The following is a 26,480-nucleotide window of genomic DNA, read 5'->3' as shown; positions in this document are numbered from 1 at the left end:
TTAAGGCCTCTAAGCTTTTCTGCCAAAAAGTCAAAGACTTTTGTTCGCTGGCCGAGGTCATTGTGGCTCGATGTTGCAGGCTGCTAATTGCCTTGGTAGAGAGCCGGCACCTTAATCCGGAGGTCGTTGGTTCATGTCCAGCTTCACTCTATTTTTCATTGTTTCAAACCCTAACTATATTATTTATTGATGGATTAATTACAGAGGAGATCGACGCCATGGTTGCCGAGATTGAGGCCAGCTTCAAGGGGTCAGCATTCTACGCAGACTTAACCGAGCAGTGGGAGGAGCTGAAGGAACGCTTCCCCGTAATGGAATGGCGTCAGGAGGCGGAGGCCAAGATTGAGGAAATCCGAGAGTCAGAAGATGTCCAGAGGATGATTGCTGTCTTCAATGAGATCAAGGAAGAGGTTTGTGGTCAAGCTATCGATCAATTAAATACTGCAGGGAACTTTTTTAAACAAAATATATTTATTTATTACAAAAAAATGTAGTACTTACTCAAAATAATTGTTGTTATAAAAACTTACTTGGTAGTGAGCAATGGAGAGGTCTGTTAATAGTATAACACATTGTGAGAAACGGCTCCCTCTAAAGTTCATGTAACAGATGAGCAAGAAGAGAGGTCTGTTAATAGTATAAAACATTGTGAGAAACGGCTCCTTTTACAGTTAATGTAACATAGTTTTTGAGAAAGAGGCCATTTCTCACTCTAATATTAAAAGGCGTTGGGCCTGAAGCCTTTGCTAGGCATCTGAAAGCACATATTTTGTGCATTAAAGGTGTGTTTTCTACTTTTGTTCTCTTGCAACCTTGATGACCGATTGAGTCTGAATTCTTACAGGTTTGTTATTTTATGCATGTGTTGGGACACACAACGTGATAATTCTGCTCCTTGACAATTGGCATTATGTGTCCAGTGCCTAAAGGGAGAATGCTGATTACATGCCGATATCTAATGGTTCATAAATTGTTTAATTGCATTCAGATTGAGCTGGCTCGTGAAGCCAACAATGAAAACATTCTGCGCATCCAAGAGAAGATGGCCGCTACCCTGAAAGAGTACAACTTTGACATCCTGGACTACTTCAAGTATCCGATGTACGAGGTCATCAAGTACGACATCGAGAACGGTGAGATCATAGTCCTCTACCACCTCCCCGCTGAGCTTCACAGCCTCCAGACCCCGCCCGAGTCCTACCGCCAGGTTGAGATGACCCAGCGTCTCCAGGAGATGATCGCCGACGTGCGTGAACGCTCCAAGAACACATTGGGTGATATCAGGATGGCCGATGGGTCTTTGCGCAGCATGTACGAGCTGATGTTGTCGGAGCCGATGTTGCTGTACCGCGAGGGAAACTTCACGGCGTGGTTCCAGGGAGAGAAGATTAAGATGGAGAGGAGGATGTGGAACGCGGTCCACTTCAGCAAGGTGTACCTCAACCCCATCAACTGGCTTCCTCCTCATGAAGGTTAGCTTCCTTTAAACATCAGGGCCCAATAAGCCATTTGCTGGGAGATTAATGGTTCTTCCTGTCTCCTTCATAGGACTCCATGAGTTTAATTTTGTAATTATTTTGTTTTTGGATATTTTTTGGGGGGAAGGGATACATGGAATTCATGCTTTTGCTTTCTGTTGTTTTTACATATTTTGGTATGTTTATTGGCTGCTTGTTTTACTTCTTTTTATCTGTGAAGCGTCTTGAGCTTGTTTTTTACCACGGATTTTTGCGCTATAGTCAAATCTAAGTCATTAGAAACAACAGACCTAGATATATCAAACACATGCATCATCAAAAGCTGCCGTATATTTTGTTAATACATTTTTCTCATCTTTATTCCATAACTCCACAGCCAATGGCATGATTATTGGCTCCTACCACTTCATGACCTACGATCGCACCCACTATGACTTCAGCAGTGGCTGTAGCTACCTCCTTGCCCACGATTTCATCGACGGAAACTTCACCGTTGTTGTGGATTACGAACGTGACCTGACTGCTGGCGGTAGAAGCAAGAGCATCGTGCTGTACTTGAACGACACCGATGTGTATGAGATCAAGCAAGACTTCACTGTAAGTAATAAAAAGGAAAGGCGTGTCGTGGTCCAACTGTCTAGTTCACCGGAACCAAGCTCTGGTTTTGTCTGCAGCAGACTGTGGGTTCGAATCCCGGTTGTGACACTTGAGCGAGGCACTGAACAATAATTGCTTTGAAAAAGTTTGGAAGTTCGTGCATTCTGGTCTACCAGCTTATGATACTCGTGCCTACATCCTTGCGGACTGTGAAGGGGGTAACCGTGTTTCTGATTTTGTTTTGGTGTTCTTGATCTGATGAGCTGCATATTACACCATGGCACTTTGTAATACTCGAGTTACCTTGATTAGCTTCCTATTCAATTATATTTTTTCGTCAATTTAGAAGAGAGGGCCTCTTAATCAATTGATTATTTTTTCGTTCTAACCTTTGCAGGTTTCCCATGGCAAGCAATTCTTGGAGATGCCCTTCCAACATGGACGCACCACCGTCATGCGTTACATCAACAGCATCCGCATCCACAACACCAATGGCGTCACCATCACCTGCGAGATCGCCCAAGACATCTGCACCGTGGACATCAGCGGCTGGTACTACGGCAAAACAGCTGGTCTCCTCGGCACCTACAACTACAACGACCTGGACGACATGACCAACAGCGAGGGAGATATGTCACGCCATATCGATGAGTTCACCCGCAGCTGGAAGGTCGGAAAGCGTTGCGCTGGATCCGAGATCGATAGTCTTCCAGAATGCAACAAGGACCCACAGGTTGAGGAGAATGCTGTGTGCGCCGAGCACTTCTTGAATGAGGTGTCTACTCTGACCAAGTGTCTCGGAGTGGTAAGTGCTTACTGTTTCACCTCGACAACCTCAACTTTCATATTCATTCAGGGCTCAAAATTTACTACGGCCCAATGCCAGTAATTTGGTTTAGAAACAGTGTTCAAACCCACTTGGGGCTGAATATTTACATGGGCCCGGAAATTTTTGGTGGTGGGACAGTAGTTTAAATAATACATGGCTTGAAATTCACACTGGACCACAGGACCAAGGTTTCAAAGAAGTTTTAAACCTGTTTTAATAGGTACAAAATAACAGTGTTTAAACTGTGTTGACCCGATTTAACTATTGGTTATATTATGTTTATTGGTTTATTCAAACAGTTATTCTGGTATTCATCATATTAACCTAGTTTTCATCATGTTAACCTGGTTATATTTCTACATTGGTTTCGTCAGGTTGACCCGATTAAACTATTGGTTATAGGTTATTTATTAAGTTAATCTGGTTTTCTTTATGCTAACCTAGTTTCATTGCTGTTTGTCTCTAATTACCAGGTGGATCCTGCACCATACTACGCCATGTGCGCCAGCAACATGTGCCAGTTAACAGCCGATGATCGCAAGAAGGCAGCTTGTGTTTCGGTCAAGGCCTACGTCAACGAGTGCAACAGAATGATGGTCGGCATCACTGTGCCCAAGTCATGTGGTAAGTCAATATGCTCACTTACCGGACAGTTAACACTCTCGTTATTGAATTGTTTGGACATCAACAACTGTTGGTGAATGTATTGGGTGAGTTGAACTAGCTTCCTTAGGTCGACCCCGCATCACTCACCTTCTAGTGGTCACGTCATGCACCTGGGCCAGCCCCTAGTGACCTCCACAAGCAGGGCACTGGGGGCTGACACGTGTGAGCCCCTGGAACGACGTCAAAGCTATTCGATTGTACCGGGGGCACACTGGGGTCGACCAGTGAAGCTAATCGAACGCACCCATAGTTTGACCATGTAAGTGTGAAACAAGAATTCTTACACAACAACAGACATTACAGAAAGCATACGCCCAAGCTCAAAACGAAATTGAATGACCAATTTAAGTAGCATTCAATTTCGTGCTAACTAGAATAATTGGCTTCTCATTTGCTGAAATTAACCAAGAAAACCTATTATTAAAATAATGATTAAGTACTTGTCAAATTTTATTAGATGGTCAGTAAGTTTTCCTCTGCCCTCTCTTCCCTCTAGTTGTATGTGATTCTCCAGTTGGCGAGTACGGCCAGGACGAGATAAGAGTTCTCTCTGAGGCTGAGGAGATCCATAAATCAGCCGACGTGATCCTGATCGTCGAAGAGAAAGAATGCAACAAAGACTTGACGGACAAGATCGGGGACATCGTTGACATGTACGACACTGAACTCAAGAACGTCCGCCGTAAGTTTAAAAGAGTTCCTGGGGTGGATTTCACAAAGAGTTAGGACGAGTCTTATCTCGACATAGGACTAGCCATCTTCTTTTTATATCTCCTAGGACTAGTTCTAACTCTTTGGGAAATCGACCCCTGAAAAAACATGAGTTCTCACATTCCTGTTTGTACATCCCTGAGACATTTATTGTTCTTTCCTTCGTCTCTGTAGAAAACAATCCCTCAAAGACTTAGTACACAAATTCCTTGTGAAGCCCCTTAGAAACTCCTTAAGAAATCGCAAAATAGAGATACAGTGTGGTTGCACTGAGGAGAAGTCAAAAATTTGTGCACAATCACCTTCAGCGAAAGCTGGGTTCATACTTCATGCGAATGCGAAGCGAATGTTGGCGTTACAAATTTGTATCGAGTAATTCCCAGCAATTGAGCTGTATTCAACTCTCTTTCAACAATATCCCTGCAAAAACAGAGTTGTGACGTCAAATTCACATCGCATAAGCAGGAATTATGAACCGAGCATTATGGATCTGCATGTAAACTGCTGAAGCAGCTTAGTGTGGGGAGTGATAATGTTAGTTTTATTTTATTTTCTTTTTTTTTTTTTTTTTGTAAATGTGATAGTTTGTTTTGTTGGTGAAATAAGTAAAAAGTAATAATAATTTTCTTAAAATTTTCTTCTTTTTTTTCTGACAGAGTTCACAGACAATCGCTTTGGCCTTGTTGGATTTGGCGGTGAAGGAGTGCACAATCTTCCTCACATCCACACCATCGATGGCGCCATCTTCAATGAGAAGCGCCGCCTGCAAATGCAAGGATTGACCGCATTGGAGTTTGCTGAAGATGGAAGCAACAATACCTTTGACGCCATCTTAGCTGCTGTGAACTATCCGTTCCGTGCCGGAGTCGCCAAGAACATTATCCTGTTGTCCTGCTCTGACTGCCAGCGTGCCTATCACATGGTGAGATTCTTAGTGTTAGTCCTTAGAACATATATGTGGTAATAACTCATTTAATTTTGAGCAGAGACAGGTCTGATCAACATGACCTATGACCTTTCAGGAGGTATGACTCGCAGGCTCGGAGTCTCTAGGCTTTAGCACAAAATACTGCGGTTTTACATTTTAACATATTCTATTAAACATAGACAACTTTTGTTTGATATTATAGAAGGTTCAAGTTCAAGACTGCTCAGTGACGTTACAACACAAATACTAGTCACTATGCAATGTCATGGCAGAGTGGCTTTGTGCATTGAATTCATGAATTGTCTTTCTAGCTCAGCAGAAGCTTAGGCAACCTCTGCCTTGACTTCTACCTCGACTAAAACATACTGCAGAACACTCAACTCAGACTTACCCTATATATTTGTGGTTTGCTGTAACACCATATGTGTATCTGCTAGCCAGGTAGATTTTGTTCTTTTGAGAACTTGTCCTGCTTAAGATGCTACTACTGCAGAGATTTTCAGAATTTGGGAGACTTCTCAATTCTGAAAAGAACTGTCCTGCTTTTTAGAAAATAAGCCGGGACTACTTCTTTACCTTCAGTGGATCGAGGGATCTGTTGTTATTTAGCGTCACTACTGCAGAGTGGTCTCAATGTTTTGACTAGCTTGCTCTAGTCATCTTCAGGAGACTAACCCTGTTTTTTTCTGTTAATGATTTCAGGAGAAGACCTATGCTGATGTATCTAGTTTATTGATGAGACAAGGTATCCAGTTTAACCTGTTGATGAAGGCAGACCTCCAGCTTGTGCCAACCCGTGCAAAGAACAACTCTCCTAAGAATCAAGTCATTTATGGTAAGCGCAAATTGCATTTACTCTACTTCTGTTGCTCTTTAAGCAGATCTTGCGAAAATTTTGGGCAGATCTTATTTACAAAAGTTAAATCTAGATTATAAATTGTCTGATACATTTAATCTGTCTATATGTACATGTAAATGAGTTGAATCATTGCCACAGAGTTGGATCTTATTGATTGGCCCCCACTTTCCATGAAACTTCCCTGTTTTGTTAACTCTTCTGAGAATGGTCGCTCTAATAATGGACAGAACCGAAGGCGAGGTCTGTTATCAGCTGCCTGTGTCAATGCCTAGTGGTTAAGAGCGTCGGACTCAAGCTCTGGTTTCTGATCAGCAGAGTGTGTCCTTAAAGAAGGTACTTGACCACGTTGTCTGTCCTTTGGATGGGCGTAAAAGGAGTACGTCTCAATTTAAACGTGGTTCCACATACATGTACCTTGCAGGAAAATACTGTTTGTTAAAGCGCCTTGAACATTATTTAACTGAGTGACTGATACGTGCGCTATATAGGAAGCCATTTTTATTATTATAGTGGACAGAGCTTAAGGTGAGGTCTTTTACCAGGTGCCAGCCACTAACCAGGGCATTAACCTATAGTGAAGATTCGCTCGGCCCCAGCATTCAGGTCTATTCAGGACTGCTGGGATGGGCTTATCAACTTGCACAGATTCTTGTGCACGGATATTCTATAGTTCGCTCGACCCAATCGCTTGCCTTAACCAAAAAGCGTGCTTTATACGTAAGGCAATTCCAGCGCCTTTAGTGAAGGCAAGGCGCTGGGGCTGAGGAAATTGTGAAGACAGGCTTTCCACAACGTTGTTCCCTAATAAGTATTGTTACTATGTGGTCCTTTGATCATCAGGTATTGACAACCGCACAGTATTCACCAACAAGGCCCTAAACAGCGGCACCCTGTTCGGTGACAAGACAATCCGCAAGCTGATCAACGAGCCCATCAATCAGTGTGCCCTCTTGGCCTTTGAGACCGGCGGTGCCGTGTTCGACTCCACCAAGATCGCCCAGAAGAAGTTCGTGGATGTGCTGACCCAGAGAATGGTGGAGCACACCCAGATTGAAGAATGCCAGATATGTAGCTGCAAGGCCTACAATGACGGAGTCGGCAGAAGCGTGTGCGAGTCATGTGATATCGCCTCAGGACCTAATTGGTATTTCGTAAGTATCTTCGGTTGTGATCGCTTAGAGTAGACAATTTATGTACTGAACAGGGACTAATTTACCTGAACCTCCAACCTTCTGAATATTATGCCCGCATGTATCTCGTGGAGCGTAGACGATTTGAGCCAAGATGACCCCCACTCTTTATGGCGTGAGTGGCCGAGCAGACAACAGCACCGAAGTCAAACTCTGGTGTTTTCTGATCAGCAGAGTATTGGTTCAAGCCCCAGTCACGACACTTGTGTCGTTGAGCAAGACACTTAACTACGATGCTTCGTCCTTTTTATGGGACGAAAAGCCATTGGTCCTGTGTGTTGTGTAACGCAGATAAAATAATCCAGTGCACTTAACGTAAACAAAGAAGGGGTTCACCTCAGTGTTCCTGGTTTGATTAGCAGCTTATAGCCCCACAGCACCTTGTAAAACATTACATGGTGCTATGTAAAAGGAGTACATAAGAAGCCTCTATTATATTATTACTCTACGACCCAGCATTCAGGAACAGCTAGAGTCCAGCTTTCTCCTGAAGACAATTAAAAGCATACTGATTGAAACTTTGGGTTGTCAAACCACTGGTCCTTTTCAGAACCACCACAATTCAGAGAGAGAGATGTACGCGGTGTTAACAGAAAACTTCACAAGACTATTTACTTTGAAATCCCAGATAAAACGGAAGGGACTTTTTGTGGAAGTGTCGTGGCCGAACGGTTGTTAAGAGCACCGGAATCAAACTCTGGTATTTCTGATCAGCAGAGTATGGGCTCGAATCCCCAGCTGCGACACTTGTGTCCTTAGGCAAAACACTTTTGAGTTAAAACCATTGCTTCGTCCTTCTGATGGGACGTAAAGCCGTTGGTCCAATGTATTGTGTAACGCATGTAAAAGAACCCAGTGCACTTGTCAAAAAAGAGAAGGGGTTCGCCCCGTTGTTACTGGCTGTGGCTGCTGTATGTGCCGTAGCACCTTGTAAACCCTTATCAGGTGCTACATAATTGGGTCTCAGAATTCATCACTGCAATAATCTTTCTGAATGTTAGTAAAAAACTTGAGCCTTGAGTACCTTGTTTATGTGCGCTATGTAAGACCTCAATATTATTCTCATTATTATTATTACTAACACAATTTCATTTTAAAGTTGGATTCGCTACCCTCTTTATTTCTAAAAAAATAAATCTATGATGCGATACTTAATCCCGTTTTGATTTTTTGTTTTCTGCAGGAGATGCAACGCACATTTGCCGAGACGGACTACTACAGTAGACTAGGCTTACAGACGGTGGTCGACTACATTAACGTAAAAACCGCTGAAGTGCCAGTTAACAAAACCCCCAAGGAGCTAGGTATTTAATTATTCCCCAAACAGATAAGGGTCGGAGCTATCTAGAAGACTTTGATTTACACCACAGGATTTCTTTGTAACAGCAATCAATTTGTTTTTAAGATACTTATGATTTTTTGCTGGTTTTTACTAGAAAGTTGGAACTTGTACAAATTTCTTTGTTGGAATGATTGTTTGTGACCGGTTTGAGATGATTTGAAGGGATGCAGTATTAACTTTAATTTTTAATTTTTAATTAAGACAAATTTGATAAGGGATTCCGTAAGATGCTTTGTATTTTAGAATATCTGGTATGTTATCTTGAACTTAAGCTGCACAGCTCACCCTGAGGAAAAACCAAGTTAAGACGAGTATTCCTGAACCATGTCAGATGCTGTGCTTTTAAGAAGAGATATGCCGTCATCTTAAAGTTGTTCGACGGACTGGTTTGTGGTCGCTAACTTGAGCAGTTCTTCTAATCTCTTTGAAATTTCACATATTCCGAGTTGAACTGCTTGACAAATATTCAGGCACCTCAAATGCGTATAAAAGTTTTGAACTAAAATGTTTTTAACTGTTACTGTGGGGAGGGGAAGGGTAAGAACAAGAATGTTAAACGGTTTAAAAAAAGATCAGGATTGCTAATTTAGTTGTCATTTTCACTTTCGTAAATGTTGTGTCAAACATTTAACAGCTGATTTTGCACCTAATTAACGATGGAAGTAGAATGCTGCAATTACAATGCAAGTAATTTAATAAGTAAAAAAATGCTTGATCCATGGACAAACTGCGAAGGTAGGTGAAGATTTCTGTCTGACATGATGTTTAAGTACATGTAGTTGTCGGAATAACTGCCTGGTTAGTTTATGGTAAAAATCAGTCATCTTTTAAACCAGTCATCTATAAGGGATAACTGAACTGGTCTGTTGACTAAAGTGCTAACCACACGACAGCAATTTACCTGGGGTCCCTTGCTAAATTTTAACATGGTTGTAAAATGTACCAATGTTTGACGATATTTTGCAAGAGAACCTAGACAGTAGAAACAATTGTTTTCCTTTCAGACGAGGTACATTTTGAAAACTCATGTGTGAAAGGGGCTTTAGGTAGCTTTTTCCATGGACCTGTCATTTTTTTCTTCATCTTTTGACGATTTGGAGTGAGGAAGTAAAGAAACACAGTAGTAATGATTTATGTCTGTAATTTTGTAAAAATAATGGTGTGATTCGGTTTTATTTTGTATTAAAAATTTTACACTTTTTAAAAACAAACCAATGTCAATATCTCTCATTGTTCATAAGGCTTGTAGGTATGTGTTTATTTTTAATTGGTTTTTTTCAGCTGTTAACACCAATTGGTATATTTTGGTTTTCTTTTGGTATTCACTGGTTGAAATATTTGCCAGTGTTAATTCAACAAACAAATTTTTATAAAACAATAAAGTTATTGACAAGCAACAACTGATCTTTCCCAAAAGAAATTTTTGTTTATTACTTTACAGCTTACACCATTGCACCATGAAGATTTGTATCAAACTTATGTGGTTTTAACTGATACATTAAAGTACATTTGGCTTAAAAATACTTCTCAAGTATTAAACAAATTGAACAAAAATCCCTAACATGCAAATTTGAACTAAAATGTGCACTTTTTTTGCTCTAAAAGGTGCACAAGGCTATTATCTTCTATAATTTTTGCTTTGTCCCCAGACACATTTAAATTGCAACTAAAAACCTATTCGTTTCCTTGATCCTTTTCGTGTTAAAAATGTCTTTAAAAAAAATATATACATGTATCCAGGGTCAAGATGATTTAAAACTGCATTATTTTAGATCACTAAGTATCAAGTTATGTCCCGATTTGTTGCAACCATTGATCTCCAGTATAATGGAGATCTATGGTTGCAACCAACAAGTGTTCCATGGTATGTAACTATTCTCTATCTAGCGCGCTCATTCGTCCAGGCCAGGGGGTGTGTCGTGGGCCCGGCGTGGGCGTGGCGCCCGTGCACTGCCTGCGCTCAGAGCGTGCACGATAGCGCCCTCTGGTGATGACAATTTTGATAAAATAAAAACAGAAGTTCAGCACCCACATGGATGGTAGACGAATGCAAGATTTTGTCAAATTTTTGTCTTCAAAAATGATGTTGTTTGTGGCAGAGTGGTGGTTCAATAACATTGGCGCAATGTAGATGTCTCCGAGGCACGAAGTGTGTATGGTAAGTGTGTTATAAAGTGGTTTTATAGCCGTTTCATTTTGTCACCAGTCGGTCAACACTGTTGTTTTCCCCATTCATCATGCGCGTTGTGTATGCAAACATGGGCCACATCCACTCCCTAAGCCCCGACGTCTTTGACAGTAATTTGTTGTCGCCTGCTGGTAAAACTAATAAGATTACAACTGTGTACTACTAATTACTCCTAGAGTAGAAGTACTACTACTAAAAACTTAAAGGCTTCCCCGTGAGCCTTACTCTTAATAGTCTTACTCTTACTCGAGGGATTTAAAATTTTTGGGCCTCCAAAGACATTTGACACTATTGGTAATTGTCAAAGAGCAGTCTTCTCACTTGGTGTATCTCAACCCCCATGCATAAAATAACAAACCTGTGAAAATTTGAGCTCAATCAGTCATCGAAGTTGCGAGATAATAATAACAGAAAAAACACCGTTGTCACACGAAGTTGTGTGCGTTCATTTCAGATGCTTGATTTCAAGACCTCAAAATCTAAACCTGACCTGAGGTCTCGAATTAAAATTTGTGGAAAGGTACATCCACAAAAATTACTCAAAAACTACGTCACCACAGAGCATAGTGTTAGCCAGAGGGGTGTCTGGGTGTCTTTTGGACACCCTGTTTTTAATTTGGACACCCTGTTTCATCTGTCATTTACATGTAAATTTATTGTAGGTGAACAATTTGGACACCCAGTTTTAAAATTTCCAGCAAATTTGGACACCCTTTTACCAAATCCTGGCTTAAACCTTGCCACAGAGGGAGCCTTTTCTCACTATGTTTTATACTATCAACCTCTCCCCATTACTTGTTACCAAGTGAGGTTTCATGCTAATAATTATTTTGAGTAATTACCAATTGTGTCCACTGCCTTTAAATGGGTTGAGAATTGTTCCGTTTATCCTTGGATGCCATTTACCCCGACATTTACCCCTGGTCACTGGGCCTTAAATCATTCCTTGAACCATCTCAACTCCCTGGGGAGTATACAGCCTGTGCGCAGTATACGCTTTCAAGCCTTTGTCAAATTTACATGATAGGGCTGTTGCGCAATGTTTTTTTATTTTAAGTAGGTGCTCTGTTTATGCAATTGTTTTACTATGGCATTCTTGCATGGGGATCCAGTCTATATTTATCCAGTGTGTGTGTGTATAAACAACCATCAATATAATGCCAATCCTTTGACATCCAAACATTGCCTGAAAAACACAAAGAAACAACCTCTAAATATTTTGGTAGAACAACAATGTTAAAAACCATGGTGACTGATAAATGTTCCGCAACAAGCGCACTAGACTAAAGTACACCAATACATGTATATAACTACTGGGTCATACTTTTGCATTGCATTGCAATTGGTCCTTACGATAAGAGCAATGTCACCCAGCACATTGTGTAGCTTTTAGTACTGAACCGTATTTAACGTGGCAAACTGTGGCAGAATGGGGGGCGCGTGAGTGAGAACTGAACCGTATTTAACGTGGCAAACTGTGGCAGAATGGGGGGCGCGTGAGCGATGAGGCACACAAATTGCGGATGTACTCCGCCTCTGAAGACGTAAAGAAAAATTGCATTGCAAAGGTACAACAAATATGTGTTATAAGAAAAATAGTTTGGAAATATGGATTTTATCTCCCAGTATGCCCTTATCCACCAATCAGAAGCTCAAACTACTAGGGGGATAAAAACATATATGCTACGACCTCTGTTTTTTATCCTTGGTCCTCTGTTTTTATAACACAGTGCGTATTGTGAAATGTCATTTTGTCATGCTCCATATACGGACAGTGCAAAAATTACATTCTAAACTTTCTGCGCGTGACATAACGCTCTGAAATTGTAAAATTTGCGGGTTGCAAGTGAGACTGGTAGATAAATTTGTTATCACACTTTGGCCTCGTTGGATATGGGACGCAGAATCGCTATATTTCTTCGTATTCCACTCGCGCTTGTGTGATAACTTTTAATATGCCCATAGTGCTCCATAGAAACTGATAAAAATTGACATTTTATCTTGGTATTCCTTTTTGTATTCATCTTGTTCTCTGTTCATAGGGGTTAGGACTCTCCTTGAAGGGTGCCAACCCCTCATAGCCAAAGTGACTTTATTGTATGCCTTTTTGTGTTCAGTACAAACCACAAGGGAAACTGACTGGGTAAATTTTGAAATGATTTTGGGGGTTGAACAAAGACTTGACTATCGTGGCGTGGGATTCGAACCAACGACCTCCGGATTAACATGCCGGCACTCTTTAATCAGGAGGTTGTTGGTTCGAATCCCACTCTAGTCAATTCTTTGTTCAACCCCCAAGCACCTTTTTGTATTCATGTACTAATACTTTAACATAGACTCTTCAAGGCGGTTGAAAAGTGGCACCCCTCATAGCCATTGTAACCTTTTGATATGCCTTTTTGTGTTGATTTTACTCTCTGTACCTATGGACTCTGCATCAAGGGTGCACCCCTCATAAGCCACTGTAACTTATGCCTTTTGTTACATGTTTTACTCTCTGTGCTTATATAGAGTAAAGACTCTCTCAATACAATTGCAACCCCTCATCCATAGCCAATGTAATGGTATGCCAGTGCCTTGTATCATGTATAGACTCTAAGTGAAGTTTGCCAATTGGCAGCCCTCATAGCCAAATTGATTCTGTGGTTTTGCCCTTCGTATTCATTGTACTCTCTGTGCTTATAGAGTAAAAACTCTCTCAATGCAACCCCCTCATAGCCAATGTAATGGTATGCCAGTGCCTTGTATCATGTATAGAGTCTTCAAAAGGTTGCCAATTGGCACCCCTCATAGCCAATGTAATGGTATGCCAGTGCCTTAGCTTGTAATCATTGACTCTGTACACATGAGTTTGACTCTTATTGCCAGTTGCAGACTTCTTAGCCAAATTGACTCTGTGGTTTTGCCCTTTGTATTAATTTATTTTCTGTACATAGGAGTATAGACTCATCATGAAGCAATTGGCAGCCCTCATAGCCAATGTAATGGTATGCCAGTGCCTTAGCTTGTAATCATTGACTCTGTACACATGAGTATAGACTCTTAGTGAAGTTTGCCAATTGGCAGACCTGATAGCCTAGTGACTTGTGGTATGCCCTTAGTATTCATTTTACTCTCTGTACATAGGAGTATTGACTCATCATGAAGCAATTGGCAGCCCTCGTAGCCAAAGTGACTTATGGTATGTCTTTTGTATGTACATGGGAGTACATGTATAGACTCTTCATGATGAGTGCCTAGAGGTGGTATGGTCTATCAGATTATGGAATAAAATTTCATCATGAAGGGTATTTACTTTTTGGCTGGAGCAATCAAGTATGTTTGTATTGTTAAAAAATGGCTTGTATTGTCGCGGTTAAGTAGATATTAATTAGGGGACCGATTGAGCTTCCAAAATTAAGTCTGCCCAAAGGTATGATCATGATCAGATTATGTAGTAAATTTTCATCTTTAAGTGCAACATTTATTTTGGGGTTTTGTTATGTCTGGACGATGAGGTCTTAATTGCGGCGGCTAATTTCTGGTTAATTATACAACAAACTTTTTCAGAATTGTGAAAAAAAATACTCTTAATTACATACATTAAAAAATTCGTTGAATAACAAAGGACGGGAGGCAAAAATTCCACCGCCTTTAACTGCATGGGTTCTATTTTTCCCTAATTTCCGGGCCAGAAACGCGGCTCGATGAGGGAGCAGGCGGGATCGCGTCACGTGATTCACTGGCACTAGATTTTTAGAACAAAGCTGCAGTGAAGTCGAGTCGGATATGATTGGAGTTTTCTACCAAGTATTTTCTGTTTGTGGCAGCGTCAATCATCGTGCTTCTGTGACATCGTCATCCGGCAACTGTTTATGCAGCTAATAGCAGATTTCTGGAGGCAATTTATTGAGGCAATGTTCCTTTTCTTGTGTTATGAGAGTAGTATTGTAATCTTCAGTGCCAGTGTTGCTGCATTCACCCGATTCGAGACGTGAACCACGGTGCCACCCACACAACAACCGTAAGTTACATTAGTTTATCATATCCACAAATTGTGAGGAGCATTTTTGACGAGAGCATATTGTTGTTTGACTGAAATCTATGTTTCCGATACTGCATTTAGAGACGTGAAGACCATAATCCCATAAACTAAATTGACTGTGAGGTTCTGTGGGCGAACGGCATTGCCGATGTTCGCAACGACATCACCCGGCCTCACATTGGCCATGGACCCATGGACCAACCCGTCCAGAGCCATCATCCAAAACCCGGGGGAAATAAAGACCATGCTGTTGCACAGGGTTGATTTTTTGTGCTCATTCTTATCCTGTCACTTACATTTACAAGCTGCCGATCTTAAACTTCTCAATGTTCAATATATTACCGATGTTGTGCTTCATGGTTGATGTTTTTCGAGACTCATGTTTTTTTAATGTTGACAATGGACCAATATTTCAGCTCTCAATTTGTTCACAAGGGGATGTTGTAATATTTATTTTCCCCATGCACGTTGTGGCATAGACCTGCCAACCTTTTGTGATTTTGTTCAACTATCATACTGTATTCAAGAGTTGACTCAACTCAAAAGCCATTAGTTTACACCCCTGTACATTTCACCAAAACATGTTGCCCAGTCTATCAAAACTTGCTGAACTAATTTTGTTTAGCTCTGAAATTGTCTTTAAATTGATGCTGTGATTTTTCTGTTAATATTGTCTCTGGGCTAATGCTGCGCAAATTGTTCAGTACCTCAGAATTTCCAAACCTGAATTTTGTTTTAACAACCGATAAATTATTATTCCGTGAAGCCAATGTGCGACGTCTGGGAATTTACTCTGGCACATTTAAAAAACAAACAGATCGCAACCTTTTGTTTATTTATTTCTTTATTTTTTTCTTCTCTTGTTTATTATTTGCTTATTTGTATCCTGTCATTCACAGACCTGCCAATCTCAAACTGTTGAATGTTCAATTTATTACCGACGTTGTGTTATTTTGGGTTGGTGTTTTTTTTAGGCTTACGTGTCTATTTTCTCAAAATGTTGCCAATGTACTGATATTTAGCTCCCGAATTGTCAAAAGCAGATAAACAGTCTTTATTTCCCATTGCATGTTGCCACAGTTCTTAAAGACAAATTGCCAACATAGTGATGTTGTCATAACATTTAATCTGTATCCCAAAGCCATTGTTATACTATCTGTTACTATTTCCAAAAGAACCTTGTCAGTCCCTCAAAACTTCTTAACCAATCCTTGTATATTGTTCCCAAATAAATGTTGTATTTTCTGAAATTTCACATTTGAAGTGTTCTTCAAAATAGCGTGTCTTACTGTCTGGCCGACACGGGAAAATTTTTAGATTTTTGATCAAAAATTTTTTGATAATTTTATGGTTTCAAGTGACAGAATTAGGGCCCATTTTCATAAAGCCTGTAAGCGCAATTTGCTAGCATGAAATTTCTTCATTAACAGGATTATCAACCGAATTTCCAAGTGATTTTCAAGATTAACAACAAAATATGCAACAAATTTAAATCTGGTTGGTAATATTGTTTTTATCAAGGAAGACATTTCATGCTAAGCAAATTTTTGTGCTTACAGGCTTTATGAAATGGGGCCCAAACTTCTGAAGACATTTCACCAGTGTGGACTGAGGTAATCAACCAACGTTTGAGATAAATTTAGAATTTTGTGAAGTTGAATTTTTAGTCAAAGATCAGAATTTTATTTTAGATTAAAAAAAAAAAAAAAAAAAAAAAAAAAAAACGAGAATTTTAATTTGTCGAGATTATTCCGTTACTTACTATTAATCTGTCGATACGCTTTCGATACGCTATAAAAAATAATAATCACAATGTTTTTTCTTTTCTTTATTTATTTTATAATTGTTTTAATCCAAAACATTTTCGCAACGCACACTCATCAATGACAGTGTCAATAAGCATTCCAAGTTTACTACGGTCCGCGGTCGCGTGGTATGAAAGCGGCGAATCCACACGCGTTTTCGTTCTTATTATTTAGGTACCAAACTCTACGACAGCCTCGCCGGCCCACTATGACGTCACGCGAAGGCACCTCGTACCGCATACATTCTACAGTTGTCTTGAAGAAATTGGTTCCGCGGCTCAATTTAAGGCTCACTTATTCAGGATGCAGCGGCAAACCGCAAACTTTCGCTGTGCTTGTTGTTTCTGCCTGGTGCACGTCGTTCGTTTGATAGAGTTTGTTTACCCTCTCTCCGTTTTTACCTTTTCGAAAGTTGGAGAAAGTCTCATCTGTATAACTTATCAGCTGAGCACTGATTGCATTCGTAAGTTCAATAACTGGTTCATATTATATCTTGTTTATAAAATCTTTTTGAATTTATTTTTTCCATACATTTTTTTTTTGCCCAGTGGAAATGGAACTGTCTTTCGTTAATGTTTTTTTTCAAAGATCGTTTACAACTTGCATTTGACCTGTGTCCAATGATTAAGTTGTAATGTGGATAACTTTCCGTATGGCGCCACCACTTTTTCACTCATTTTTTTCAAAAAGGGATATATCAATCAGGTAAATTAGATACTATATTATTTTATTTCGAATGAAAAAGTGGTGGCGCCATACGGAAATTTTTCCAACAAACGATACAATACTGAGAAAAATGTGATTTTTTTTAAAAAACACATTCAAGAACCAACGCAACGCTCAACATCCAATGTTAGGCCTACACCATCTATTACTTTTTTTCAAAAACTTGCTATGATGTTTTTTAATCCTGAAAAAATTGCTGCTGTTTTGTTCACTGTCTGTGAACACATACCAATCCTGTGATTTTTATTGATGTAGTTTATATGCCATGTATTTCTTAATTCTGTTTATGTTGCCATGCTTGTTAAAGGTATACGTTGCCTTGGATCGAACGAGTTGGTCTATAAAAAGCGTTTGTAACCCGTTTGTTATAAAATGCACATGGTTGGAAAGATGTTGTCAAATTAGAATACAATATTCCACACACATTTGCCTCGAAATTGCGGTTTTTTTTTTTAACTTTGCGAACTAACACGGTCAGCCATTTATGGGAGTGAAATTTTTGACTCCAATAAATGGCCGACGGCGTTTGTCGATGGATACTTGTGTGGATTATTATCTTCTACTTTTAAAATATCTTTCTAATCATATGCACTGGTTACAACCGCTTTTGAAAGACCAACTCGACCAATCCAAGGCAACATGTTCATATAATTGTTTCTTTGACAGAGTTGGCTGCTGCCTGCACAGAATATGATGAAAGCCTAACAACTTTGAACAACCATGGAGATTCCTCCATGGGGCAACTAAAAATTCACTGTTGGTCATCCATGTCACTGCAACTATCATCTTCAATGGGTACGTCTTGAAGTTTTATCTGAATCTACTCAATTTGAACTTTACTTTGGCTCTGAGGTCATATCTCTCTGTTGCTTTTTTACCGGACTAGAAATGTATTTTTATAAAGTTAGAATGTCAAATAAAAATGGTTGGAAGTCAACGCCATTTTGAGAGGTTAGCAAATCTATATGAATCAGACCACCCAGATTTAAAAAGGTAATGATGCCCTCCCTTGAAACTTCTGAACCTCGTGTATAATTATTTTTTCTCAAGCAGATGTTTTTTTTTCCACAACGTACAAGTTGTACTGTTCTGTTGACTGTCTTTCAAAAACTTACAAATCTCTTGATGTTTAATAATGTGTCTGATAATGTCATGTGTTTCTTTGACAGAGTTGGCTGCTGCCTGCGAAGACGATGAAAGTCTAACATCTTGGAACATGTCTAGAAACTCACTGCAGGCTATCCATGTGACTGTACAGGCGGTGCTATCTAGAAACTCTCTGTTACACTTCAACCACTGTAGGTCATCCATGTGACGGTAACTGTTAACTTCAATGGGTAAGTCTTGAAACAAAACTTGTCCCATGCATCAAGGTCATATCTCTCTGTTGTTTTTTCAACCTGATCCAGTCCTCGGACTTTGCAACTGAAATCATTTGTTTTCAGTTTTCAATTGATTTCAAAAAGGATATTCCCTTAAAACTTCTGAACCTCATGTTTTTCATTATTTTTTCTCAAGCAGATGTTTTTGGGTTTTTTTTTTCACAATGTACAAGTTGTACTGTTTTGTTGACTGTCTTTCAAAAACTTACAAATCTCTTGATTTTTAATAATGTGTCTGATAATATGTATTTCATAATTCTTTCTCTGTTGCCATGCTGGTTGTGCTGTCTAGAACTCACTGCTTCACTCCAACCACTGCAGGTCATCCAAGTGACGTCAGAGGCTGTGCTATCTACTTAGACCTCACTGCTACACTACAACCACTGCAGGTCATCCAAGTGACGGCACAGGTTGTGCTGTCTAGAACTCACTGCTGCATCTCAACCACTGCAGGCTATCCATTTGACGGCAACTACTTTCTTCAATGGGCAAGTATTGAAGTTATCCCCTGTATCTACTTTAATTTGTCTCCTTAAACAAAACATGTCCCTTACACTGAGGCCATATCTCTTTCCTGTGTTTTTAGCTGATTCAATCCTCGAACTTAAATCATTTGTTTTTTTTCACTTGTAAATTGTTCCCAGGCTGATTTTGTGTTATTTGTGACCCGGGCTGTAAAAATGAGTCAGATGTCTGGCAATGCACTAGCCTGTGATGGATGGTTACATGTGGAATGGGTCGTTTTGGTGAGAATTTTGTTCTTTTTACTTCTTTTGACTTATTAAGGATCAATATTTTCAAAGATGGTGACAGTTCGGACGACGATAGTAAGCGATTCCTCTACTGACGAACGCCCGAGCATTGACAGACCAGCTGTGATTGTTGCCGATTTACCTGAAGATGTTGGCACTGCTGGTGGTGATGCCGATCCTGACACCGAGCAAGTGAAGGCAGCAGACTTCCTCTGCAACTGCAAGCTTTCTAATGGCACACCTAGCTCAACCCGACATTCGGTGAAAGAGCTGCTTGCATCTCGCTCACAAGAGGTAGGCCATACACAATTTGGGGGCCACCCCTCCCAAAAACTATAACCCAAAAAAAATTCTATTTCGTTACAAATGTAAAAATTTTGTTTGATATAGATGCTAGTTTGACGGGTAAAAGAAGTAAATAATCAGACCGCCTTGGATGTTATCCTAATATTTTACTTTGCCTCGATAGGGCATACCAGCTTTTATTTAAAACTGTGTTCCCTTTGATGCCATAATGATTTTGTACTTAAAACATGCAATCCAAAAATTATATCGATTTGCATGTTTCATATTTGGCTGAATATTTTTTCAGGTGTCGGCAGATTTTTGAAAGAATTATTTTGCTGATTTGTAAACTCTCTGCTTCACTCCAACCACTGCAGGCTATACATGTGATGCCACAGGTTGTGCTGTCTAGAACTCTCCGCTACACTCCAATTGTTGTGCTATCTAAGATCTCACTGCTTCACTGCTGCATCTCAACCACCATGTGACAAACAACTATTTTCTTCATTGGGCAAGTCTTGAAGTTTTATCTTGTATCTACCTAAATTGAGCGTTGATTTGTCTCATCAAACAAAACTTGTCCTCGAACACTACAATCATTATATTTATCCCTTTTAAATTGTTACCAGGCTGATTTTGTGTCGTTCATGAAATATTACCAAAGTTTGTGCTGTTCTTTAAAACAAATTACAAATCCATTACATCTTTGGATTCTTCCTTGAAGTTGATTTCTTTGTCACTCCAAAATTTACAAGATGTTAATTAAGGGCCAAAGAGTGCCACTTCCCCGTAAAAAAAATTCTTCAATTTCGTTAGGAATGAAACATTAAAGAACTAAACAATCACACAACTCTGAATGGAATCCTAACAGTTTGTCTTACACCAGCTTTAATTTAAAACTAATATTGATAAAACTTGCAATCCAAAAACTATCGTTTTTCATGTTTCATATTTGGCTGAGTCTTTTTTAGTTGTAAGCAGATTTATAAAACACGATATTGCTGATTTGTAAACTCTCTGATTCACTCCAACTGCTGCAGGCTTTACATGTGACAGCACAGGCTGGGCTGTCTAGAACTCTCTGCTTCACTCCAACCACTGCAGGCTATGCAAGTGACGTCACAGGCAGTGCTGTCTAGAACTCTCTGCTACACTACAACCACTGCAGGCTATCCAAGTGATGGCACATGTTGTGCCATCTAGGAACTCACTTCTACACTCCAACCATGGCAGGTCATTCAAGTGATGGCACAGGTTTTGCTATCTAGGAACACTGCTGCATTCATGTGACGGCAACTATTTTCTACAATGGGCAAGTCTTAGTGTCATCCCATGTCTACTTACATGTAAATTGAACTTTGATTTGTCTCGTAAAAAAAGCTAATATAGCCAAGTCTATCGATACTTGTTAACCTAATGTTTTTCAATCCTTAAATATTTTCCCCCAAGCAAATGTGCTTTTTAAACAGCTTACACAATGTACAAGTTGGTATTGTTTTGCCGACTGTCATGTGACTTTAAATAATGTGGTTGTCAAAGTTATTGTACAATTTCGGAACAGAAAACAAAACAAAAAGTTCACAGATTTACAAATAACTTACAGGTTTTACAGAAGGTAATGGTGAAAGACTTCTCTTGAAATATAATTCCATGAAATGTTTTACTTTTTGAGAAAATATTAAAACAATTATCAATTCTTGATATCGCGAACTACGGATTTATTTTAAACACATGTCATGACACGGCGAAACGTGCGGAAACAAGGGTGGGTTTTCCCGTTATTTTCTCCCAACTCCGATGACCGACTGAGCTTAAATTTTCACAGGTTTGTTATTTTATATATAAGTTGTGATTCACGAAGTGTGGGCCTTTGGACAATACTGTTTACCCAAAGTGTCCAATGGCTAGTGTCGTGTATGTTTTATCTCTGTCTCTGTTGCCATGCTGGTTGTTTCTTTGACAGAGTTGGCTGCTGACTGCACAGATGATGAACATGTCTATCAACTTGGAACATGTCTAGAAATTCACTGCAGGCTATCCTTGTGGCTGTACAGGTCGTGCTATCTAGAAACTCGCTACTTCACTTCAACCACTGTAGGTCATCCATGTGATGGTAACTGTTATCTTCAGCGGGTAAGTCTTGAAGTTTTATTCCATATCTACTAAATTTGAACTTTACTTTGTCTCATCAAACAAAAGTTGTCCCATGCACTGAGGTCATACCTCTCCAGTGTTTTTGCCTGATTCAGTTCTCGGACATTCTCTTAATGGCACAAACTTAAAGGCAGTGGACACTATTGGTAATTACTGAAAATAATTATTAGCATAAAACCTTTCTTGGTGACGAGTAATGGGTTGATGGTATAAAACATTGTGAGAAACGGCTCCCTCTGAAGTGCCATAGTTTTCGAGAAAGAAGTAATTTTCCACGAATTTGATTTTGAGACCTCAGGTTTAGAACTTGAGGTCTCAAAATCACCGCATACAACTTCGTGTGACAAGGGTGTTTTTTCTTTCATTATTATGTCGCAAGTTTGAAGACCAATTGAGCTCAAACTTTCACAGGTTTGTTATTTTATGCAAATGTTGAGATACACCAACTGTGAAGGCTAGTCTTTTACAACAACCAATAGTGTCCACTGGGTTTAACAGTTAGAAATTTACTGCAGGCTATTCATGTGTCTGTACAGTTTGTGCTATCTAGAAACTATTTGCTTCACTTCAACCACTGCAGGTCATCCATGTCAGTGCAATTATTTTCAGAGGGCAAGTGTTGAAGTTTAATCACATATTTAGTTCTAAGCAGATTTATAAAAAATCTTTTGCTGATTTGTAAACTCCCTGCTTCACTTCAACCACTGCAGGCTATCCATGTGACAGCACAGACTGTGTTTTCTAGAACTCTCTGCTAGACTCCAACCACGGCAGGTCATCCAAGTGACAGGTTGGGCTATCTAGAAACTCACTGCTGTAATTCAGCCACTGCAGGCTACCCATGTGACAAATAACTATTTTCTTCAATGGGCAAGTCTTGAAGTTAAACCCTGTATCTACTTAAATTGAATTTTAATTTGTCCCTTCAAAGGAAACATTTCCCTTACACTGAGGCCGTATCTCTTTCCATTGTTTTTACCTGATCCAATCCTTGAATACTTGCAACTAAAATCATATTCTTCACGTGTTGTTAAACTACACATGAAACCAAAACAAGTTATGTTTGTCAATTTATTCATTCATGTATTTTCATACTTGCAGGGGAGAAGGACATGCTTATCCTTGGTCTGATTCGAGGTGCTGCAAACAACAACGACATCACAGTTTGCAACCGCAGAAAGGAGCAAAGACAATGCTCTAACCAGAGATCATCATATTTCTACCATGGTAACACTGTATGCACGCCTACATTCCTGTTTCTCCACAAGAAAGAATCAACTTTGTTTACTTGTTCATACTTGCAAATGCGATATGAATTTTGACGTCACTGTGCCTTTTTGTACCCTGAACGTTTCAAAGGAGTTGAGCACAAGGTAACTGAGGCAAATTATTTGTTGCCAAATTGTGAACTAAAAATTTGTATCAGATTCACATTGAACCTAAATTTGTACACTCCTGGGGTGACAGGTTTTTTCTCCCGCTGTGCCACATATCTGAAACTCTCTACCACTAAATCTTAGATCTTGTCTTTGTACCACAAAATTCAAATATCTTTTTAAAATTTAGGTCACACGTTTTCAAGGACTAATTTTGTTGTATCTGTTTTCTTAAATAAAAATTCCACACCTATCAAAGCTGCAGTTCTGTTTACATATGTTTACCTTTGAGAGAAGGTTCACCAGAAGGGTTTGCCCTGGTTTTTCCCGGCATGTTAAACAAATCATGTAGTATATATGGGTATTGTATTTTTAAAAACTTAGCATTACTGTCTTAAAATTTCTGCTCTCAGTAAACGAATGGATGACTTTATAAATGCTTGATTTTATTATTTTCCAACTACTTCAGATCGAGGAGGCTCTTAAAGAGAGTCAGAACACGCCAAGCGGACCTTCTTGCTTTCAAGATGGTGGAGATTGAACAGAAACTGTCTAATGAGAACAGCAATGATGAACACAATGTCTAGAGTCCCCATCAAGACAACTGCCTCAAACCATCGTGGGAACACTGATTGGATGCTTTGTACTACCCTCAAGAAATAGTAATTGTTATACTTTTTGTATCAACCCTTCAATTTTCCAAAAGCACATTCTGTGCAGTCCCTCAAAATGTTTCAGCTAACTGATTTTCAAACATGAACCTGTTCATGAGCTGCTTAAATTTTCTCAAACCAAAATGTACACAAACCCTTTAATGTTTTGCTTGACTCTGTTTGGATTGGTCACCAAGTTGGTTGCGATGTGGAAAGCTCCAAACTCATGTTATGTTGTTCCTCAAATACTAGCTAAGATGTTGGGATGTCTTTAAATTAATCAAAAATCATTTTTGTTTTTAAAAATGTGGCATTCTTGTGATTTTTATTATGTGATTTATATTATCATGTATGCTTGGGTTTCATCTAGGTTGCCATGCAGGACGTCCTTAGATAGGGTTGGCTGCTGCTAACACAGATGATGAAAGCATGTCAACTTGGAACAAAAGAACATTGGTGAAGGGTCTACAACATAGCTTGGCGTGACATCATTGAAGGTATATGCACATTTTATGAACCGTGTGATTTTATTACATTTTTTTGGTTCCTAAGCCACAGCTGTGCCATCTCTGAAAGGCAAAACTTGCTACGCTGCAACTCTAATCTGCTAATCTGCAACTCACTACAAGTTCATGACCCAAAGATTGTGCAAACTTTGGAAAATATCAATGGGTTTTCCAGCCTTTCAAAAACTAAGCAAACTTGGTACTCTGAAATTTGTATTCCCACAAAAGCACATTAGTATTTATGGTTCTTCAACATATATTGCCGTGACGTCATTGAAGGTATATGCAAATTTCTTTACCTTGTGATTTTATTGCACTTTTATAGTTCCCAAGCCACAACTGTGCCAATTCTGATAGGTAAAATGTTGAATCCCTCAAAACTTGCTTAGCTGAATAAATTGTCAACGCACTACAATTCACGACCAAATGATTATGCAATCTTTTTAAAATTATCAATGGGTTGTCCACCCTTTCAAAAACTTACATACCAAATGACTTTTGGTACTGTGATATTTGTATTCTCACTTGATGTTGTGGTGCCTTTGATATTTCATCAAAACTCGTGTTGTCCACAGTTTTTGTGGCATCTCTTAAAACCACACCTAGTCATTTTTCAAGCAACTTTGTACAACTAATCAATACATTTCAGGTTGACATTGTATGGCTGTAATAATTGTTAAACAACAGCAATACAATGTCTTGCTACATGACTTTTGATGAAATGCTTAATGTTGCGTGTCTTCCTTTTCTCCTTCAGATTATTCACTGATTGGAAAGCCAACTCATTGTCCCAAGCAATACACCAGTGTCCCCCCCCCCCACCTCCAACCTAGGGTCATGTACACCCGAAGTCAGTTTGATAAGAACCTAGTCTCTTTCATCACCAGTATCCCCCAGACTTAGGGTCTTCTATACCCGAAGTCAATTCATTTAGGACCATAGACTTCCCACCACGCCCTTCCTGCTCCAATATGCATCTTCAGCCACCACTCTCTCTCGTATAAGCAAGAGTTGGAGTCGAGCAGTCATCTGACGGACAGAGTATACTGTCTGAAACATTGAACACACCAGGTTCTTCTCAGAACACAAATTCACTCATCGGAGATCTACCTTAATCATTTTGTGCCAAGCTTCGGAGGGTAGACATGTCTTTTGAGTCATTGCAAATTTCTGATGGTATTTTAACAACTCAAGGTTGTGTTCTCTATTTAAGCCAAGCCAACTATAACATTGTACACTGTGCCAATAATTTCTAATCATTCTCTATTTATCGTACCAATTCCAAGGTTATGTTCTACTAGTCAAACCCCAAAAACTAAGATCTTTGGCTGTCTTTAAGTTTACCGAAAATCATTTATCATATTTTTCAAAATGTGGCATTCGTGTGATTTACATTATGGGATTTATATTGTCATGTATACTTTGATTTGATATAGGTTGCCATGCAGGACGTCCTTAGAGAGGGTTGGCTGCTGCTAGCACAGACGATGAAAGCATGTCAACCTGAAACAAAAGAACATCGGTAAAAGTTCTACAAGATAGATTGCCCTGACAACATTAAGGTATATGCACATTTTATGAACCTTTTGATTTTATTACATTGTTCTCAAGCCACAGCTGTGCCATCTCTGAAAGGCAAAACTTGCTAAGCTGAATAAATCTCCCTCTCACTTCAAGTTCACGACCCAATGATTGTGCAATGGGTTTTCCAGCTTTTAAAAACTAAGCAAACTTGGTACTCTGAAATTTGTATTCTCACTTGATGTTGTGATGCCTTTGATGGTTCATCAAACTTCCTGTTGCCCAGTTTTGTGGCATCTCTTGAAACCATACCTAGGTCATGTTAAATTGCTCAAGTCATTTTCAAAGCTACCTTGTACAATCTCTCAATACCATTTCATGATGACATTGTATGGCTGCAATTATTGTTTATTACAGCGATACAATGTCTTGCTAAATGACTTTTGATCAACTGCTAATTGTTGTTTGTCTTTTTTCTTCAGATTATTCACTGATTGCAGAGCCAACT

General features: G+C 39.4%; 2 protein-coding genes and 2 long non-coding RNA genes across 5 annotated transcripts in view; all 4 read left to right on the top strand.

The window, feature by feature from the left end:
* The window catches only part of LOC139946416 (apolipophorins-like), a 46,584-nt gene extending 36,773 nt beyond the window's left edge, over positions 1-9,811 (top strand). Inside the window, exons 35-44 of the mRNA XM_071944059.1 lie at positions 205-410; positions 989-1,472; positions 1,855-2,075; positions 2,473-2,880; positions 3,378-3,528; positions 4,067-4,252; positions 4,938-5,203; positions 5,912-6,044; positions 6,909-7,219; positions 8,442-9,811. Coding sequence (XP_071800160.1) covers positions 205-410; positions 989-1,472; positions 1,855-2,075; positions 2,473-2,880; positions 3,378-3,528; positions 4,067-4,252; positions 4,938-5,203; positions 5,912-6,044; positions 6,909-7,219; positions 8,442-8,570 — 2,495 coding nt within the window. The 3' untranslated portion in view covers positions 8,571-9,811. The remainder of the gene's footprint in view (positions 1-204; positions 411-988; positions 1,473-1,854; positions 2,076-2,472; positions 2,881-3,377; positions 3,529-4,066; positions 4,253-4,937; positions 5,204-5,911; positions 6,045-6,908; positions 7,220-8,441) is intronic.
* Positions 9,812-18,015: 8,204 nt separating this feature from the next.
* On the top strand, positions 18,016-19,181 carry LOC139946617 (uncharacterized). Its single transcript, XR_011787279.1, has 3 exons — positions 18,016-18,138; positions 18,513-18,680; positions 19,018-19,181. It is a non-coding gene; the product is annotated as an uncharacterized lncRNA (long non-coding RNA).
* A 343-nt stretch (positions 19,182-19,524) lies between these two features.
* Positions 19,525-20,275, top strand: LOC139945798 (uncharacterized). Its single transcript, XM_071943228.1, has 2 exons — positions 19,525-19,771; positions 20,140-20,275. The coding sequence occupies exons 1-2, from the start codon at positions 19,529-19,531 to the stop codon at positions 20,248-20,250; spliced, it is 354 nt and encodes a 117-aa protein (XP_071799329.1). The 5' UTR covers positions 19,525-19,528; the 3' UTR covers positions 20,251-20,275.
* Positions 20,276-20,722: 447 nt separating this feature from the next.
* Positions 20,723-25,923, top strand: LOC139946548 (uncharacterized). Of its 2 annotated transcripts, XR_011787260.1 has the most exons (6): positions 20,723-21,108; positions 21,726-21,895; positions 22,627-22,706; positions 23,018-23,289; positions 23,762-23,954; positions 24,316-25,923. It is a non-coding gene; the product is annotated as an uncharacterized lncRNA (long non-coding RNA). The 2 variants fall into 2 exon arrangements; XR_011787259.1 differs by having other exon boundaries at positions 23,018-23,954.
* The last annotated feature ends 557 nt before the right edge of the window (positions 25,924-26,480 follow it).

This window comes from Asterias amurensis, chromosome 13 (assembly GCF_032118995.1).
Source record: "Asterias amurensis chromosome 13, ASM3211899v1".
Classification (NCBI taxonomy): domain Eukaryota; kingdom Metazoa; phylum Echinodermata; class Asteroidea; order Forcipulatida; family Asteriidae; genus Asterias; species Asterias amurensis.
Note: the sequence above shows the minus strand (reverse complement) of the source record. Positions and strands in the feature narration are given on the sequence as shown.

Excerpts from the sequence above, each read along its gene's own strand:
- LOC139945798 (XM_071943228.1), top strand. The coding sequence starts at position 19,529 with ATGGTGACAGTTCGGACGACGATAGTAAGCGATTCCTCTACTGACGAA. Across the intron at positions 19,772-20,139 it reads TTGCATCTCGCTCACAAGAG|GCTATACATGTGATGCCACA; the intron begins GTAGGCCATACA and ends CAACCACTGCAG.